The sequence below is a fragment of the Struthio camelus genome, chromosome 5, assembly GCF_040807025.1.
Source record: "Struthio camelus isolate bStrCam1 chromosome 5, bStrCam1.hap1, whole genome shotgun sequence".
NCBI lineage: Eukaryota > Metazoa > Chordata > Aves > Struthioniformes > Struthionidae > Struthio > Struthio camelus.
Genome location: NC_090946.1, coordinates 21,148,125 through 21,169,212, shown reverse-complemented (window position 1 = coordinate 21,169,212; position 21,088 = coordinate 21,148,125). Strand labels below are relative to the sequence as shown.

The 21,088-nt window shown below is 39.1% G+C and overlaps 1 protein-coding gene across 19 annotated transcripts in view; it reads right to left on the bottom strand.

The window, feature by feature from the left end:
• The window catches only part of SOX6 (SRY-box transcription factor 6), a 380,365-nt gene that overhangs the window by 226,919 nt on the left and 132,358 nt on the right, over positions 1–21,088 (bottom strand). For 14 of the 19 annotated variants that reach the window (XM_068944941.1, XM_068944948.1, XM_068944953.1 and 11 more), the window contains one exon: positions 7,303–7,546. In XM_068944941.1, coding sequence (XP_068801042.1) covers positions 7,303–7,542 — 240 coding nt within the window. In that variant the 5' untranslated portion in view covers positions 7,543–7,546. Of the gene's footprint in view, positions 1–7,302; positions 7,547–19,405; positions 19,450–20,352; positions 20,432–21,088 lie in introns of those variants that run through there. The other 5 variants (XM_068944937.1, XM_068944946.1, XM_068944939.1 and 2 more) reach the window with 2 other exon arrangements.

Sequence of the window (21,088 nt, the reverse complement as noted above, 5' to 3'; positions counted from 1 at the left end):
TTAAAAATGGGCTGGCACGATAATCAAGCATACAAGAGATGAACATGGCCTTATGAATAGGCCTCTGCAAGACTAGATGTCTATATCGAAGGAATAGGCCAGGAACTTTCTGTTAAATGTAAAATATGACCACTTAATTGGAGCAATCTCTTCAGACTCAAGTGTTGAAGCAAAATCAGATTAATCCACATACACCAACTTCCATGTACAGAGGATTTTAGAAAAAAGGTTACAGTTTTCAGCTATATGATTCAAACCTTCTCTATAAATGAGCAAGTGTGTTAAAGAAGTCAATGGGCATTTTGTTCCCATTTCAGAATAGTTAATCACCTCAAAATAGTTAAATACAATGGCCAGTCATCTGTATAGGGCAATCAGCTCATTCTTAAAGGATACGCATAAACTCATGTGTGCCGTTGTCAGGGTTAGGCGCTAAGGATTTCCTTAATTATCCAAATACCACATGTCCTAACTCCATGTGTTTAGGCTTGGCAATAAAACACAACAATATTGAGAATTTAGGGCCTAGACCTTAAGACTTTGGTTAAATGCTGTTATTAAGGAAAAAATAATGGAATAACCATTTACAGAATGAGAATTTAGACTTACATTTTCATAAATTGAATTTCAATTTCACAACTGAGTTATGATCAGTCCCAGCTGATTAACACTGTTTACCTTTTGGGTAAATAAAGACACATATTTTGTGATGTATACTGTCAGAAGCTGCCAAATAAAACAAGGATTGTGTGGCTTGGATATTCCAGACCACTTTGTATTTATCCAACTTCCTCACATTAGATCATTTTAGCTGTCCAACTTATAACTAGTTCTATTGTAAATATCAGAATACAATTTTATTTATGATTTTAGCGATATCAAATGCACATGCATTCTCTGTATAGAAGTTATATGACATGAATCACATACTTTATGTGTTCACTTTAGCTTTGCAGAGGAATGCATGCAGGAAACCAGCCTGCTGCACAGAGTACTTGTATTTCTTTAAGGTAAACACTGATGAAACATTTGGAAGATTGAAATAAAAACAAGACATTTATGAGACATAAAGGTATCACGTAAAACTGTTGTGAACTAGAATAACATTGGCTAAATCCCAGAACAGATAATCCTTATAAACATGCAGGAATGTTGTAAACTGTATATGAATGCAGTGATACAGTACATTAGAAGAATCATATTACACATGGTGCTGTGTAAGGCTCAGTCACTGGATTTTTCATGGCCTCAAAGATTAAAATAAATACATGTAGTATCTTTCCTTCCTCCATGAAGACATTTTATGTACACAGTTTTATTATGCTGAACAAAGATTCCAAAGTCTGTTTTTTCTTGTGCTGTCAAAGTACAAAAGAAATGCAAAAAGTCCTTGCACAGATGTAGTAAAGTGCTGGATTTTATCTTTTGGCAGGTGCTCAATATGCAGCCCACATAATCACATGTTAATGACTGGAGTGTGTTAATCAGCATGCATACCTGATTCCTTCTTGCCCAAGGAAAAAAAAAATTAACAATTTAGAGCGTGTTAATGCTTCTACTTTTGAAAAAATTCAATATACAGAACTAGATTAAAAACTTCAGAAATTGTTTTATAAGAAAATGGAAAAAATAAAGGGAAAGGAATAACACATCTACAGATTTAGATGAACATAAACTAGAAGTCTTTTGTGAAGTATTCAGGTGATGATTAACTCTATTTAAACGCTATTCTCCCTAGAATACAGGGAAAGGTTTAAAATAGACTTTATATTTGGAAAATTTGTACAGTGTGAAAATGAAAACAATACAAGTAGACTGAGCATAACAACAAGAACAACTATCTGATTCTTCTTTAAACAAAGTTAATTTGTATTTTACCAGCTCCATTAAGTTCACTATCCTGCACATTTTTAGAAAATTGTTTTGTTATTTTTAATATGAAAGGCAGATATCTTCTTATGCTCAAGCTAGCAAAACTACATCCTTGATATTTCAAACCTTTAGGCATATGCTTAACATTATAGTCATTGGTAGTCCTAAGAAAGTCAAGTTAAGCACATAACTGAATCCTTGTTGCTTGAAAAAAATTCTACCTTTTCTGCAATATATTTCTCACAGGGTTCTACTTTGTGGAAAAAATAAAATATCATATCATCTGGGTTTTTTGCACTCTTTAGTTTCAGCCAAAACTTTGTATCCATGCAATCCCATATGAAAGTATTTTTCTCTTCAGTTCGGTAAAAATTATCCAGCATCCAGAACTAGTATTACTACCACAGTCAAATTGCAACAGATCATCACAAAACTCAGATATGAACATGTAAGTAACAGCTGCATGAGCAGTTCAGCAGATACAGAATCGCTAGAGGTAGGGCATTTATATTTGATGTATTTTATACGCCGGTATCCAGTCACTAGATCAACTAAAAATAAAATTTCAAAATACGTAATTGTGTCTATAACTTTAAGACTTTGAAGCCATGAATTCTTTATAACAACAAATTCACAGCATGCAGTATGTGCAAACATTTTTCCAAGATCTTCCCTAAAAACTTGAGTTTATTTTCCTTAACGGGAAGAACTTTTGACAAGGAAGTCTATAGCAAGGATCCGGGCTGGTAAGGCAGACTGTGTTTGTTTTATGTAGAGACAGTAAGCACTGAAACATTAAGACCTCAAGAATACCATCTACTTTTGTCTTTCTGGTGTTAATAGTTTTGCTAAAAAGCTATATAAAGTTAAATTGGACACTTGGTGATTTAAAATTACTTAAAAGAGAATGAATGTAGTAGTCATGAAGACAGCTTGTATTTCCCTGCTGAACATACGAAACTCTACTGCGGAGAGGTATGGGCAGAGAGCAGGGAAAGGCAGCAAGGCTTTCACTCTTTTGGCAAGAGGTCAACAATAGACAGAGACACGACATAATTATGAAGTACACGGCAATGTTCCCATTTGGCATAAAATCCAGTAAGATAAATTTTGATTCTAAACTCAGAGGGTCTCTGAAAGAAGTCACAAATCATACAAGGGGAAACGTAGCATATATTTGGAGGCAGTCAACTTGGATACTCACAGAGTGTTGGTCTTTCCTTGCTCACAGGGCATCCTTTAGACCCTATTTGCTGCTGTGGTTCCCTGTAACAGTCTCTTACTGCATCGCTTCAAGTAAAGGTGGAGCAAAAAGATGTGGGTGCCCTCTACCTTGGGCATGCACACATTGCCTGTAAGCCCCCTGCGGTACCCTGACTGCAGGGGCAGAGGAGGAATGTCAGTGGGAAAAGAAAAGAGCTTCTCCCACTCATGGATATACAGTGCTCCTCACAACGCTTCTGAGCTCTTCAGGGACCTTATCTGATACCAAATTGTTATATATGGAGCTGGAGGATCAGAACAGAATTTGCCTCTCTTTTCTTTTTATTATTTCAGAAAAAAATAATTCTGTCATGCGGAGAAAGATTCCAGATTTCCTTAGGTTAAAGCTGCTGAAATTTATTGTTCCAACAAAGGCCCGAGTCTAGCCTTTAGAAGCATGGGAAGACACCAGCCACTTCGCCAAAGCAGAGCAGGCCACTTGTTTCCCTCATCTTGTAGCTTGCTCCTGGCACTGCTTTCCCCTAATACTTCAAAGCAAAAACAGAAAACCTTTATAATTTGCCTCACAAACTGTGCAGGGCTGTTGATGAAGATGGGGACAGGAGGTGATTGCTTCCTGGCACTCCAGGGAATGAACCACAAATCATGAGTCTCCCTTACTTTACACAGGTACCAGCAAAATCATTTTTGGGACAAAAAACGTAGTTGCTTTTAAACTTAGCAAAAATAAACTCTGTTGGCTTTTTCTCATCCCTCCTCACCCTCTCTGTCTGATGCCCCACGAGAGTCAGGTTGTGGTATTTCCTGCCTGCTAATCATTGTACATGAGAGAAGGCAGGATCGTTTCCTAACCCTTATCTTAGTACCACTTTCCCCTCTTCCCTAAGTTTATTGCAGCAAAAATTTAATTCCTTGGCCTAAACTAGTATTTATTTTCTAGCAGAAGCACAAGCAGCAATAAATACCCAAGCGCCCAGGTATTTTTATTTTAAGTTATAGCTAGAAATATACTGATAATCTTTCCAGCTCAGCAATACAAAATTACAGGCCCAAATCCTTCTGCGGCTTTATTTTTTCCCTACTGTAACATCAAATTGGCTGGTGATACGATACTCGCAGTGTAAGTCATTACAGGTCTGACGTTACAGTTGTTACACATTGCTGAATCTGTCAAATGAAAAGGGAGCACAAAGGGAATTTCCAAATGCAGCTGCTATTTCCCATTTGTTAAATCCTTTTATTACACCATATAAGTACACAGCTGGGAAATACTATAGAGTGGGAGTTAAAACAAAATATTTTGGCTTCCAGACATTCAGAATACACAAAGGACTCAGTGGAAAGCAATGCCTGATATCAAAAGGGAGTGAAAGTTTGAAAACATTTCTAGCCAGTGTGTTGTTTTTATGATAATACACAATGTAGTTTAAAGGTATCTTATATCACAGAAAGTGCTGCATACAATAAATGCTGGGGAAAACCTCAATAATTTCTTAGCCAAATTTTCCTAATACAATATTTTTTTTTGTCTAAGATCCACACAGCCCTCATAGCATGTTTCGATGCATACTGTGCGCTCTCACAAATTCCAGTGAACTCTTCAGTAGTTTTAAGGGTGCAAAGGATGCAGGATTGTGCCCTTAATGAGGTACTGCTTAAAAAACAAAATTGTTCCTACGCATATGTCAGCACAGAACTCTTTGAATTTACTATCTTATAACTGGACAACGCACATTATTGATGCATTTTAATGACAGCAGCACTGTCTTTATTGTCAGTGTAAATGGTATGAGCAGGTGCTTCTTCAAATCTGCTTTGAAAGGATCCGTCTGTGAAAGGTCAGAAAGCGCTTGCCTTCTGGGAGTTTGGTTTTATTAAGAAGAAGAGTGGTCACTACTAAAGCACCTATCTCAGAATTGTCCAGCCCTCCTTCCACAATTTCTCTTTCTGCAATGAAACTCCTATCCTCCCTTAAAGGACTAAAAAATTGCCTTCAGCAGGAAGACTTCAGGCCTCTCTGAATTCTTTCCTGACAGTACTGAGGTGTTTCAAAGAAACTTAATTGGAGCTTAAAGGGTTTCTCATGAAGGACACAAATAAGAAAAAAAAAAACAATCCAAATGACAGTCCCTCAAGAAAAAAATTTTTTTCACCACTTTAACTAGTCACGTAAACTGCCATTTTTACAGTACATAAACTGGGACCCTGCCCCATGCAATTTTAAATTATTTAGGACCTTGCTAAACCTTGCAGGTTAGTTCTCTTCTAAGCTCAGCCGAAGAGCATGCCTTAGAACCTCAGTTTCCACTTCTAGCTGAAACTTGTAAATTATACCCAGCTTTCAGCTGGGCAAAGAAATCTGCTTGGTTTACCTGAATGCCACCTAAGTAAGGATGGCACACAAACACCACCAAATTTGACCAACGGGAATCATGGAAACCACTAACGACTTTCAGGAGATTCACGCAGATATATGATGGAGGATTTACTGAAGAAAGGAGGGAGGAAAAGCAGAGTGCTAAGTCACTCAAGCAAAGTTCATGCACCTGTTCTGAAACATGATAAGCTGGAGATTGGTTCATGGCTGTCCAGCAGTACAGCAAGCATTGACAGGATAGTGTGGCATTAAGAAAATGGAGATTGCACTCTTCTGCTGCAGGGGTAAGGTCACTCCGGAGCAATGCGAACATCACAACTGATCACCCTGCAGGAGGTTCTGTCACTTGGGCTCGAGTACTACTCCAGCTCCAAGAAACAGCCTGAAACAAAAACATATGCTCTGGGAGACTCTTCTGGGTTACGAGTTCCTTTCTCTCTGGGACACAGCATCATCTTATCAATGTTTATTGTCCTGACCCTGAAATTCCCAGAGTGCACATGCCCCACTGAATGAATAGGAAAGTGGCTGATGAATTCACAGATTTATTTTGTCATCAACAGATTTGATCAGGCCTTTCTATTCTGCATTCTGGTTTCCCTCTTGGTAACACAGAACTAAATTAAAATTATTATGATATACTTGTTATTGCATGACTTGGGTGAAACGTTTACTCTCCATCCAAAAATAAGTTTCAACAGGAAATTCGGCATAGATGCCATATTTACAACTTACAACATTAGTATGCATCTAGTAACATACATATTTATTGTTAAGAGTTGTCAAAAATTTCTACAATTGCTATTTTTTACCATATTAAAAAGTTCTAATTCTTACTGAAAAAAAATCTATACTTCCTGAAAAAAATCTAGTCTTAGACATTAATTAAAAAACAAAAGAAATTTTAGGAAAAGACAGGGTATTCTTCTCAAACTAACTGTGTGAATTTAGTGTCTGTGAAAGTCACTTTGTGGAGAGTCTGGAATTACGGTGTTCTAAATTTATAGAGCGTCTGGTTGCTCCATGTGCCTTAATTCTGTTCCCCAGGAACACGTATAAGGAAAATAAATTGACTAAGATGCTATGCCCATTCAGTCTTCATTCAGTCGGTCCATTTATAGCAGAGATTGGGGGATGCAAAGGGACAGAATTACAGTTGTAAAATAATTTTGTTTGGGCTAACTGAAAAGAATACAGATAATAATTCTGATCTTTGTAAACCTCACCTATATGCAAACTGGGGATCTAAAACAGAAGAGTGTGAGACAGTTACTCATAAAAACCTTTTCCCTTCACCAAAATAAGCTGTAATTTTATGTAAATACAGCAGGATCTTTGTGTCACCTAAAATGCCACCTTCTTTGTTGTAGTGTGAAGCTACAATATTCTAGATTTGGTGGGTTCTATTTAGGAGAGGCAAGTTAAAAAAATTACATTAAACTCTCCTCCTTCAGCCCAGCACTTTGCAGATGACAAATAGTTGTAAGCTACATCCTCCTGTCTGAAATTAATGCTTGAACATATGAGCTAGAAAGGTTATGACATAAATCAGGGTATGAATGAAAACATGATAAATAGATGCATTTCCTTTCCGAAGGTGAACTCATCATATGACCTCATGCGTATAGACCTGTATGCTTAACAAGATCATACAACTGTAATTTACAATTACATCATATTTATGTTGATCTATTGCTAATGCTGACATCTCACCATGTAAAAAGCTTTGCACCTGAGAAGGACTGTACTGAACATATCTTTCAAAATGGAAGTGAACAATCTTTTCTGATACTGATTTAGAAAGCTGCTTTGGGACCTGTGAAACTCACCATTCTGTGTTGGGCTGAGATGACCCCATCCCATTCAGCATCTTGTTGGATGGTTGTGACCAGAGTTGATAGCTCCTCAGAGTGAGGTTTGTTGTGCATTACATTATGTAGAGGCAGATGAGAGGTCGCATGCTGATCACTGTTGCCCTCCTCCTTGTCTCGTGATGCTAAGTCCTGGGTCATTGTTTCCTCTCCATCAGCTGCACATGCAAATGGAGAGGTAGCCTGCTTGGAAGACATTCTTCTACAAAACAAGAAAAGTATACAAATAGAATATGTTAATATTAAACGAAAAGATCAAGCTCAAAATGGACCGCAAAACACACTGGATATCAGGTACACAATCGCCTACAGCAGTTACAACTAATCATCCACAGTCAATGAACATACACTAAAAAGTAAGGTGTTGGAGGATCTGGATCCAAAGCCCTGGATGGATCACAACATCGAGATAAAGTCTTCAGTGACACCAGGTGAAATTCTGGCTTTAGTTGTGTCATGGCATCCTATTAGAACCGAGACTCGTTGAACAATATAATTTTCTCCAGTCAGGAGAGAATAGTGATTTCAGTGTTATTTTCAGGTTGATTTTACCTGAGAGCCCAAGTCTTTAAACAGTTACTCCTATGAGCAATCTGAAGGTTACAAGCACATATTTGGATGCGAGGGTGCCACATGCTTTCCCCAACCTCACTCCTTGCAAGCAGAGTTTGTTTTCTACAGAGATGAGTATTGTTAAATCAATTTCAAATAATTCTAAACAAGTCCTTTTGCTGTTTATTTAAAGCTTTGTTTTCTCTTAACTTGTTTAAAATTTTACCCAGTTTTACCTTTTGGAAAGTGTTCTGAGACATTTATGTGAAAAGTGTGCTAAAACAGACTGGTTTATAGAATGACTGGCTGTTAATATCTGCTTAATTTTTACAGTTTGAATTAAAAATCTAAAATAATTATGTTTCATTTTATGTTAGGCATTGAATACAGGATATATCTCAACAAATTACTTTAAATGACTTAAAAGTGTAATGAATAAGTGCATTGATTTATGTTAAATGTCATTTCCCAATAATGGCTTCTTACTGCCATCTCATATGCAAACACAGCTTTCAAAACAGTTTCTGCACTTACATGAAAATACAACTGACTTCAACTCAAAATCTGAAAACATTTTGTTTAAAATTTCTAATAAGATTAACTGCAACTGTTAAAACAATCATTAATAAGCTGGAAAGAAGACAGCTAACATATATTAGTTATTTTTCCAGTTTTCAGTAACTTTAGAATATCCTTGACACTGAAATTACTGAGAAACTCAGGAATAAGATCTTCACCTTAATTGCTTTTTAACAATAATTGATTTCATACCATTTCTTTAAAAATGCACAAATCAGTTAACATAGGAAACCACATGAGCATTTTTCAAATTAGCAAATCATTAACTTGCTAGTACTGTTTCTACAGACAAATAAATACTGATTAAAGGGTCTGGAAATCTAAGACTAACAGTTACATTTACAAATCTGTCACATGCTTTCATGAATATTACAGTGAAGGAAATATCAAGTGCAAAGAAAAATAATTAAGTTAATTCCAATTTAAACAGTAGTTTTTATGTAGCAGCCCATGTTTCACGTAGGATTTAACAGCTAATGCTAGATTTCTCACAATTAATGAGGGAGCTCAGATTTAGTATCCTACAGTGGAAAAAAATTAATATAGGATCAGCTAATCTAATTATGTACAGTTCTATATAAAAGTATTGCAAGCTTTGAAGTGCTCTGAAACATATTAAAACACTGATACCTATTTAGAATCACTATTCTGTAAATAGAGATAATCCTGCCTCTTAAACTTGATACTGGTAGGGAAAAAAGGGTTGCATTTTCTTTAGGGAAACCTAAGTTTAAGTGGGAGTCTGATATTAAAATTGCCAATAAGCAGAACTGAGGAATTTAAACCACGTATTACATTCTTCCTACGCGAAAGGATTTATGTTGATGGCACACAGAACATGCCAAGAGTTCACTAACCGTCATTACTGTATGCACTTCAAATGGTTCTGGTTCATAATTACTATGACCCAAGATAAAATGAAAGGTTTATTTTCCATTTTCTGATTAAAATAGTCATGTTAATGTAATCACTCGCATGAAAATATAAGTAAACGTACCACGTGCAATTTTAAAAGTAAGCATTAAAATCGAAAGTCACACTGAAGGATTTTCCTTTCCTTCACCTTCTCGACAGACCTCATTCCTGTTTCAGACTGAACAAGCTTCTTCGAAAAGCAATAGCTATGGCTGTTTCTTCACTATAAATTAATAATGACACAAAACTAAAATGAAAATGTCTCTTAAGAATAATTTCAACTACAAACTGCACCAATGAATAATAGTGCACAATCCTAATTAAATGCAACTGTGCAGCTGCAAAAATAGGCTGAATCTGTCCAAAGCTATGAGTTGGCTCTAAAGGCTGGTTTGTTAGGGACTGTTTTCTTAAGGAAGGCTGGGCCCTCAGTCTTAATCAGCCAATAAATTATTTCCTGCAATTACATTAAATAGAAAATTATCTTCAAATTGGGAATGTTAATTGAAAATCAAAATTCAGACTGAAGTTTAGAAATTACATGCTGAATATAATTAGTCTAGAAAGGCTTCACCTCTACTTCATAAACAGGCTTTGGGTATTTCCTCAAGTGACCATTCAGTACAGCGATCGACTGGTAATGCTGGATAGTGGGAACACCTTTTCTCCTGCCATATATACTGATAAACCTTCCTCTTGCTCGTGATGTTTGAAACGCAGACAAATACAAATCTGTATTGATATTCTATTGTTTAAGCAAGTTAGTTACTTACGGAAAAGGAGAATCTGTCAACTTTGAAATGAAATTACATTGACAGAGTCATGCTTGCCAATAACCTCCAGCCGCATCCAGCACCTTTTCCCCACAGCAGACTCCGAGAAAGGACCAAGAGCAGGGTTAAACGCTTCCTAGCTCCAGCTGCCCCTTGGTAGCACGATGGGCAGCGGCTTTTCCAGCGCCGCGGCGGAGACAGGCTCACGCCGGCCTCCCAGGCACGGGCCCTCCTCGGGGCAGCCTCTGGAGCGGTATGTTTCCCCTCTGTTTTTCCCCCGTAGGTTCGTTAAAACCGCAAGGCCTACTGTAGTAATTATGGCCAGAGGTCAGCACTTAATGATACATTTCAGGTTTTTGGCTGCCGGATCTCAAACCTGGGGGTAAAAGGGGCAGAGATCTAGGATGTAGGATCCGATTAAAGCCTCCACCTTCCCTTCCCAGCGCAGTCACTAAGTCACCCCACCTCAGGTGCGCAGCTACTCTGAGGGTCCCGGGTTACGCACCCATCGCTGGCTGGGCCCGGCTGTACGGTCAGTTAGACAGCGCAAATACAAACTCGGTGACTGGGTGTCATACGGTCAGCTCCGCCGTGAAGGTGTCTACTCTCCACAAGCTTGTTTTTTCCTTAAAACAGGAGAGATCTGTACATGGAGCTCCACCTGGCCCAAAGGCAGAACTGAACCAATAATTCCAGTAAGGTCTCAACTAGTTCAAAGGGGGAAGAATGTAGCCCATTAGGATACTTTATATGTATTATAACATCAAACCAGGGAACAGGTTATTGTGTTAATGTGTTTCAATGTTAAAATACGATTATGAATAGCAGCCAAATTTTAAACCATAATAACTTCATCATTTTACAGTTAAAATATTCAGAATACATTTGCTCTAATCTCTAGTGAGAGAAAAAAATTCACTATTAATAATAAATAAGGCTTGTAAAAGGTAGCTGAAATTTACTAATTTCCATTATAATTTATTTTATTTTTTTCTCTTATTATCAATTAAATTCACTCAAATGATTTTTTTTTAAAAAAAGTTTCTGATTAAAAAAAAAAATCCCCCTAGTTATAACCCCTGCAAACAGGGGTTTATAATGGAAGTGCTGACACAACCCTAACTACAGCAGCGCAAATGGTGCCGCTATAATACACAAAATCAAGTTCTATTATTCTAAACTATCCTCGCTCGGGGGGTTTTCTTTACTGTGCTCCCAGACAAACTGCTGAAGCATGAAAAATTTAAATGCAATCAAGTGGGTCCAATTCTACTTTACTGGAACAAGTGTCTACAGTGGTACAATCTTAAAAGAAGATGCAACAGATTTGTTTGGTGCTTTTCTTTCTTTTTTCTTTTTTAGCTGTTTATTTATAATACTGTGCAGTGGAGATAAAATAAGAGAGGAAATTACACTCACATTATATCAGTATATTGATTACACAGCACACAATCAGAAAGAAAACTACATTGTGAAATTGTTGCTTTGGTTAAACTGAAAGATTAGCTGAACACAGCTATCACTAAAGGTAGAAAAATATACCTAACGGATAGGAAAAAATGTTGAAAGAACCCTAAATATCTGAAGTCCTTTCACCTGCTTATCTTTGAGAATTAAATAAATCTGGATTTGGATTTTCCAAAACTAGAATAACTTCTATATTATTTTGAATGTGAGACAGAAAAAGAATGGGATCATTTATCAAAACCTCAGTAAAGCCAAGGAACTGGGACCCTGACTTCAGTCGGCCTCAATACCAATGTGGTAAAGCCACAGCTGAACTGCTGAGGGTTTTACCTGAGTAAAACTAAACGTGACCCCCCCCAAATAGCTCATTTTATATATATCTGACATGATTTTTTATTTTAATTGAAAGAAGAAATTGCCTCTGCTCTAATGAAGATTGCCAGTCAGATTCTCAAGACAAACATTGCAGTTTCCCTTCTTCCTAAAGACAATGTGTTTTATCCCCTTCTGAAATATTAATAATTATACATGTTTTTGTCTAAGGCTTTTCTATGGTCTCAGATTCTTCAAACAATGCATAGCTTCTTTTTCTAAACAATTAGAAGATATGCCTGGCATGAAAGGCTTCTGGAGTCTGAAACCTTCCATCCCTGCTGACTGCTCAAACGCTTGCAGTTATGTTACAGTGGAAATTACAGCTAGACCTGGAGTTGTAGCTGCTAGACATTTCAGAACCAAGCCACAAAGCACTGACACACAGAGAGCAAGCATGTGATAGCCCAGTCACTATTTTTAAGAGCGCGTAAACCAAGCAATAACAGTGAGGCGTGACAAAGCCGACTCGTCGCTGGCAGAGCCTCTAGCTTCTGCTCTGCTCCGCCTGCTCCGAGCCGTCCTAAGCGGCAAGGAATGTCTACATGGCAGCCACCTGAGCGAGCGGCTCCTCTGTCAGGCTGGGATATCCAAACCAATTTGAAGCAATCCAGTTTCTGATAGCACTCCAGCTACAGCAGCACGGTACTCAGATGGACTAATTCATCCTGCTTCTGCGACTGCCGTGTAGACGTAACCCAGCTCTACAGTTTCAACAGTAGATTGGAATTAGATTAGGTTAGAAATGCGTTCACTTACAGAGCTTTTATGAACAGTCTCCATTCCTTTTCCCCAAAGTGCCAGATTAAAGCACTTAAGTGCATGATTAACTCTAAGTATGTGAGCAGTCCACTAATTTCAAATTGAACTACTCAGTTTCAAAAAGTTAAGTACATGTCTAAGTGCTTGGGTGACTCCAGAATTAAATAAATTATGAGAAACAATTTTTAAAAGTTGTCGTAACCTTTTAAAGATTTCCTTCTAAACCTTTCTGCTCTCCTGCTGTCCATGAAAAGTGAAAGTTAGCCACAGTGCAGCTTACGCCACTTCTCCTTCTGACAGAGCAACAAACGCGCGTGCTTCTCTCATAACATTAAGCTTGACTCACAGGACCTTCTCTTACAAATCAGTGCTTGGATCTGTAGTAAAGTAGACGCATTGTGTACTCCTCCTTGCCTGCACTGCCAACAGTATCCTCCCCTTCCATACCTACGGGGCACCTCCTTGCTTGCTGGCTGCGCGTCCTTGGTGGCTCCTCAGCCCCTGCTGAAACTCCAGGTGCCTCCCATGGAGCATCCCTCACGCAACCTCCGCTTTGCACTGAGAGCTCACCTACACGACTACGGGCCTCATTTACAGAGGAGGGGAACTCACACAGTTGTGCAGAAGTGACTGGAGCAACTTCCTTATACCTAGGTGAGAAAAGGGTTTAGCATAATTTAAACATTCCGGAAAAACGATCTTTGTTTTTGCTGTTTAAGGATCCCAGCCAAAGGAGCATTCGCATATGACTTAAAGAAAAATGACAGTGCTGTGCCAATAGCCAAAATATTTTGCAGCTCTCCCTCTGTAAAACAATGTTACGCAGACACAACTCAGTAAGGTAATGCATTGTAAATCTAATGCTGTAATCTGTCTGCCATTTTAGAATAAACAGTCATTTCCTAAAATTATGAAATCTCCTATCTGATGTCGAGGAGCCTTAGCAACACAAACGAACAGCTAGTCAAAAGCTGCATACTCCCAAGGCCCTACATACGAACACAAATCCCTGAACACAGAACCAGTGTAAGGTGACAATTTAGCGATGGGAGAGAATCTCCCAGTTGCTCTTCCTGGTTCTGGCTCTGAGACACAATATGGCCTTGGACAAATCAGCTCACCTCTGTCAAGCTTTTCCTAAGCTCTGTTTTGCAGGAATACTACAAGGACTAGTTACATACAGATCATAAAGAAGATTTCAGGATTAGCAAGTTTAAGGTAACTGTAGGAAATATTATCCTAGGAATCTCCTTGGACATAAAAGGGTGAAAAAAGGAAGGAAATAAAGATTCAAGGAATGAAAGCTGTAACGTTAACTAAGCACCCAAAACTCTAGCTGAGACAAGCATCAAGCTAAGCAATACACCCTCAGCTTCCAAGATATACACACTCAGCTATTCTTGCATTTGTTTTTCCAAATCAGACAAATTACACTTCTGTTAATAGATATGAACCCAAATCACAAATCTTGACTTCAGATTCAGACCTCCTCAAAGCTCAGAGGGTTTGGAACAATTTTTATGGCATTTCTTCTCATTTATAATCAAAGAGTGTGAGCATTAAACAGTTCCTTGGAACTCTTCTGGAAAGGCTTTCGCTTATGGTCTGCCCTAAGTGAGCTCCTGCCGCCATGCACCCACAGCAAAATACCAGGCTTAGAGAAATGGTTCCTGTCTCTATCTAGCTGTCAAAAACATTAACATGGATGCAGCAAAACAGCCTCTAAGCCCCTGGTGACTTTTTAGTGAAAATCCAATGCAAGTTCTTTCTACGAGGCTAGATGTTCCATTTTCGTTATTCAGTATCAACAGTTTGTCCTGAAAATGTGTTACGGTGCACGTGTATAGAAGGTAGTAGAGGGCAGTGCAAGAATAACCATTTAGCACCTGGGATGTGTTCATCTCAAGTCACTGTAGTTAATATTTTCTATAGGTTATATTTAGCTGACAATATTGCTGTCACTTTATTTAAACAGCTTGAGACTGTTCTTTGGACGGGAGCTCATATGCCTTGGAATGCTTTGACTCATGAATTGTTTCTCCTGATAATGTTACATCACGTAACCACCTCTGTTTAATCGGTTGGTATTAGCCTCTCCGTGATGACTGCCTTTAAAGTCCTATGACTATGCCATGTGTCTCTGGATATCCAATTTCTTACTGTTGGAAGAAGAAAAGGAAAAAAGAAAAAAGACATCCAGCTTCCAGCTATCTTTACCAATAACTATGGGAACAAGAGCGAGCATGCCAAGAATTTATCCATCAGCAACTTATTAGGATTTCTTGTTGTAGTCAGCAAGTAACAAAATATACCACATAAATAAAAGCAATCATTAACAATAAAATTAAAAAACAATGGTTGCTATAAATAAGCATTAATTCACAAATTTTGTGGAATAGAATGACTTGATTGTTCAGCTGAATGATTATATAAATGATTTTGATAAAGGATGCTTAAAAATACTAAGAGGAATTTATTTTAGCATGTTTACACTTTGAGTTGAGAGTTTATATAAAAGACAAGAATAGATTTATTTTTTCCCCAATAAAACCAGTAAATAGCTTGTTCTAATAACTAGAAATCTTCTTGACCACCCTTAAACTTGTTGGGCAGAAGATCCTGACAGGTTCATTAAATCCTTTCAATACTCCAGGAGATACATACCCTAGTGGTAAAATACAACATTCTTCTATTTTTTTCTCCTACGGTCAATTTTCAGGAGGTGTGTAAGATGCCATGTACTGAATTATACAGTAAATTTACGGTCCTACAGGTGCAAAAGCGAAAGTTAACAAGCCATTCCTCTGTACCACTTAACACAGAACTGAAGCACTTTATCTAATCTTTCTCTCCTTCCTCATTCTCCCGCCTCTCCCAATATTTTGGATACTCATTTCCAAGTCCAGTAGAGCACTTCAGTAGACAATGAAATGAAATATCGATTTCAGGCTCATCTGTAGCCAGTTGCACTAAACCACCCAATTAGTACCTCCACGTAACATGAAACAATGGCTCTGCAGTTCAGTTACAGATTGTCTTTTTAATAAAAACCTTATGCTACAAGCCTAAAAACATTTCTAGCAGGCAAAAATATTTCTGATTCCGCAGAGGTTACGCAAGCTTCAAAGCAGTTAAATATAGGTGCCAAACCACATTGCCAGGAGCTCTTAGTACTGTGAGGTAACGTTACCTGACAGCTTGGTGAATATAAAATTACTTGTTTCTCCAACTGAAGACAATCAAATTGTCACCTTCTATTGTAATAATGCACAACTAGGGATCAGAAAAGCGCCAACATAATTACCAGGAAGAAAACAAAACATAACAAAAATATCAAATCTAAATTTCTCTAAAGGGTAAACACATCCATCTGGCTATTCACAAAGAAAGTACAAGGGATTTTATTTTTACTATCAAATATCCTAATGTTGTTTAGCAATAAGATTTATATGCCTTTCATCAAGCGAAAAAGAAACACAGCAAAAGAAGCTGATTCATAGAAAGCTAAAAAGAAACACGGGTCAGAACCCTTCCGAGATGTAACCTGTGCACCTCAGTGTCATCACTGATGCTATGGATAAGTATGTATCTGCATTGTAACTACTATAAACTCTCATGTATGAGGATTTATAAAAATTAATTCTAGCTAGCACATGGCACACTTTGGCACAAGCCATGAATGACTTGCCAGTCTTATTTATTTATTTAAATGACTTCACTCGAAGAACCCAAAATAAAGTTTGAACTGCAGACTGCCTCAGAACTGTGACTTTCAGGATATTAAAAACCTGAGGGAAACTTTTGAGGGGGGTAATTTCAATATCTGAGAGCTAACATTTTCACCATATATTTCTTTCCATTATTCAGCAAGTAGCCTGCATGTTCAGGAGCGCAATTTGCATTTTGGTAGTGCTGAGATCTCATAACCAGAAAATGTGCTTTACATCTGCATATATAGCTCTGGGCATCCTATAAAATATACAAGTGTGTCCTAGGTACGGTAGACATTTGAAAAAATATTTTCATTGGGATCACAGAAATGAAGTTAAAATTTTAAATTCTTGTTGAAAAGCTGCCATTACAGACTGACATTGTGGATGATACTTTCTGTAGTAGTAGTCCGGTCAGTATTAACACATACACAGAGGTCTTGTGCATTTCCTACTACTTAACGCATAAGGTAAGCCCCTCTTCTGATCTTTTTTAAAGTTTCACTAATGGTGGAGTAGTAACAAAAGAACAGAGAAAAGCAAATTATGCAAAGCTCACGCTCTGCCTTGACACCAGTTTTCCTCTCAAGGAAGGTTCAAGAATGGCTGTAAGGCAGAGGCATCTTTTTTCCACCCTGCCCCGCTGCACCAGCGCCCAGATGTAATCCTAACCCTGGCGGCAACGAAGGCACGAGGACTGCTCCAGACTGCTGTTAGCCCTGCGAAAGAGGGTCGGGAGAAGGGGCAGGCCCCGCTAAGAAGGACCACCTCCTCGGCTTGTCTCAAGCGGCGTGTCTCTCGCCCTGGCAGCACCAGAAGGCTGCGCTTTCAAGCTGAAAGCGGCTCACGGTTTTTGGCCACTGATGCCTGCTCGCGAGCGCTGCGTGCTATCATACAAGGCGGCACCTTCCCTTCCACTGTGTCAGAACATGCGGACAGTCTAGCTGGTATTCCTCACTGTGGCGTTATTTTCAGGGAGCTAAGCGGCAAATTTAGGAGCACAGAGAGGGGTATGGGTCACGGGGAAAGGCGGAAGGCAGGCAGGCAGCAAGCCCACCATGATCATAAAGGCACAAGCACTACGTTCAGATAAAACGAGTAAAAATGCCCCACTTCATTTCTGCAACTGAGAGGTCTTCTGATTTTTGCTGTAGTGCTTACAAGCAGGCTTTTACAAGGCCGCATTATGCACAGCATTTCTTTGTTTGGGGCTGAGGCTTACACAGTCTGATTCTTAGGTATGGGCACAATGGGAACCCTAAGAGATGTTTACAGACCCTCGACAGGAATCACCTCCTTTAGCAGCACACTGCAGCTGCTCCTCGGATAAAGTCTGAAGCAGCAATACGGTTTGGAAAAAGATCACAGAGGATACTCGGCCTAGCTGAACCTACCCAGGAAATATTTCAGAAATATCCATGTTTGATTGACAGTGCGGCCAAGAACAACAATGCGGCAACTTGGCCCTCTCCCCCAGCCCCTCTCCGGCTTAGGCTGGGCAGTTCTCAGCACGAGGGGGTAGAGGGGACGCTCTTTTTTTAATGTTAATTTACCTCTGTATGAAAAGACGAACACAAAAGGTAAATTGTTTGAACAGTCTAACAATTCAAGTAAAGTAAAACAAAATAGTATCCCTCTATTAATTAAGCTAGTCGGGTGCCATTAAGAAGTGCAAACAATTTAAAGTTCACTTTGTTGAGACTTTGAACCTCCTATCCTTTCACAAGATCCACAGATGAAATCTCTACCAATTTTGGCTGTCTTTTCTTTCTGAAAAAAACTTTTTTACAAATAAGAAACTTGACATAGTTAGTCTTATTTTTGGTATAAGACATAATAAATTAACTCAGAATTTCAAATATTTTCATGATTATTGAGTAAAATTAAAAATCAAAATCAAGTTTGACATGATTTTAGTTTACCATCAGCAGGGTTCCCAATGCAAGTTTTGTAATTTTTTTTAAGGAATTATTTAAAATATTTTGACTAGGCACTGAAAAGAATCGGAGACCATTTAAAGGTGATTGGCACAGGTAACATGTACTCTGCTTGAGCATCCATTCAGCTCAGAGATGAAGCAGACGCTGCCTCTGCACGCAGCACACCGAAACTGCTAGTAGCACCAATTGCAAAGGAAGCTACACAGTTCCTCTGCCTTTTGGTTTCAGTTCTGCAAAGTGCCACACAGTCGTTAGCAAGAAATAATCTGCAATAACTGAGGAGCCTCAGCTATCCTGTTTTCCTGAGAGACTATGGCACACAGCACCGGATCTCTAACAACTAGAAGGAAAGATGCAACGCAAAAGCAAACCTAAGGGTAAAGGTGAGTAATGTCCAAGCTCTGAATTGCTCCACGTTTCCGAGTGCTCCAAGTTCCATTAGAATATTTTTCAAGTGTGTCAGAAAACATCACGAAGCGCAACCATCGAAATATAAAGAAAACCAAAAAACAGCACACAAACCAAAGGACCAGTGAAATAAAGTTGTCTCCAAATAACTACAGTTTAAGAAAGGAAAAAAAAACCCAAATGTCCAAAGCACAAACTTAAAATATTGTCAGTGATTTTAAACACTTTTACCATTACCATTTAAATTCAGTTAGTTCCCTTACAACTGCTTTTAGCTAAGACACTGAGAGTTTGTGATTAGAGTTTGTGGTGTGGTATGTTTACAGTTGAAACCATACAGCTCTCAAATGCACTCTTCTTCTCTGACACATTTCTTCTTATATTTTAAGGATAAAACATATGATCCGTGTTTGTAAAGAACTCTAGTTTTCTCAGACAGTGTCAATTTTTGCTCAGGGCTATATTTTGTAACAGTTTCCTACTTAAGATTATTGGTAATAATTTATAATAGACAGGCAAACAGCACACAGCATGTGCAGCTCATTATTACTAAAAACAAAATCTAACGGCTTCATTTACTCACGGACATTTGTTGCGAGCTACGTTATCCATTTCAAAGCCACTGCCATGCAGAACACACAGCTTTACAAGCACGTTTCGTTGGTATCGCTGACATCTTTACCATGAACCATCAGTGAGCCAGTCCAATTTCTGTGGTTCTAAACCAAGCAGAAATAGAATTGAAAAGAAACCTATCTTTTCATCTAGGAATTATGAATGACACTCAGACATGGAATTGTTGCAGACTTTCAAGTACGGGCCAGATCCTCAGACACTGTAAATCAGAGCAGCTCCACTGAAGCTAATTGAATCCTCTTTTTGCAGCTAGAAGATACAGCTTTATGACTTCTCTTGGCATAGAAAAAATTAAATTGGATCCTATTGCAAAAGAAAATTTCCATGTTTTCACTGACAAACAGACAACCATTACATTATTACACTGGATCATATGACATCATGGTACGCCTCCACCCACTGATCAAAGATAAATACAAGAAACACTAAGGTGTATTCTGCACACTAGCAGACCGAATTGCTCTCTGTACTTTGCCAGCCTAGGCCTCTTCAGTTGATACAAAGTAACGTGCACTCTTCTCTCACACAGACAAGCATTTTCAACCAAATGACAAAAATGATTTCGCCGGCTGCTCTAGCTGCTAACAGCAGACGGTGAATCTGGGGAGAATGGAAAGACAAAAACAATTTAGGTTTTAATCTGAAGATTGATTCTCGTGTTACTACTTGGCAAAGCAGTGCAGCCCAGCAGCTCCTGTGGAGCAAGGTCACGACAGAGACAGGGCTCATCCAAACGCCTAAGACCCTCGCACAGCAGGCGCAAGCGCTGCACTAATTATACGAGGCCAGGGCAGGCCCGACCGTAGCCAGGCTCTGGCAGCCGCTCGGGGCGCGGTAGTGCCGCGCGCGCCAGGCCTGCCGTGTCTGCACGAGAGGAGGCGCCAGCCAGCCTACCTGCGAGCTTGCAGAAAGGAAGAAAGCCAAGGCGCTGTCAGGTTTTTCTGCTGCATCGTTCTCTGCCATTTTGGTTTGGGGCCTGAGGCAGCCCTGCGGGTGCCAGGGCAGGACCTGCAGCCCATGGGGAGGCGCAGGCCTCCGCGGGGCCTCCCAAAGGAGGAGGCGGCTTGGAGCGGAGGGGAGCACCCGCCACCAGGAGGAATCTCCGTAAGGAGCTTCCCTGACTTTGAGGTAAGTGCCAACGCAGTCTAGTATTTGGCAATCAATATGAAGTCCTATGTGCCAAAAATCTCAAAATATCCTCACCTTTCCTAATTAACCCTCTCAGCGCTGCCACTTTACAAGTGCAGAAACTGCGACCCGATGAGTTTAATGAATTAACCCAAGGAGACAAAGGGGGCCAAGAGCACGGCAGGCTGAACTCCAGCCATTCTACACGCCACGTGAAAGGCGTAACTTGCAGCAAAAAGGTGAATCTCAAAACAGGTCCATAACTCGTTCATAAAGGAACAAGTCTCTTCTCACTAGCAACAAAGAAATCTTTTCTTACCAAGACTTAGTTCACAGAACAGACTTGCACAGTTGTATTTATTTCCACACCTTCGTCATTATCAATTTACTATACCATGTCACAAGTAACAGCTTACTTAACTCAGCCGGTAAACGGAGGGGGAAACGTTTGCTGACACGGAATAGTGAATTCCTACAAAACCTGACTGCGCTTCTTCCCCAG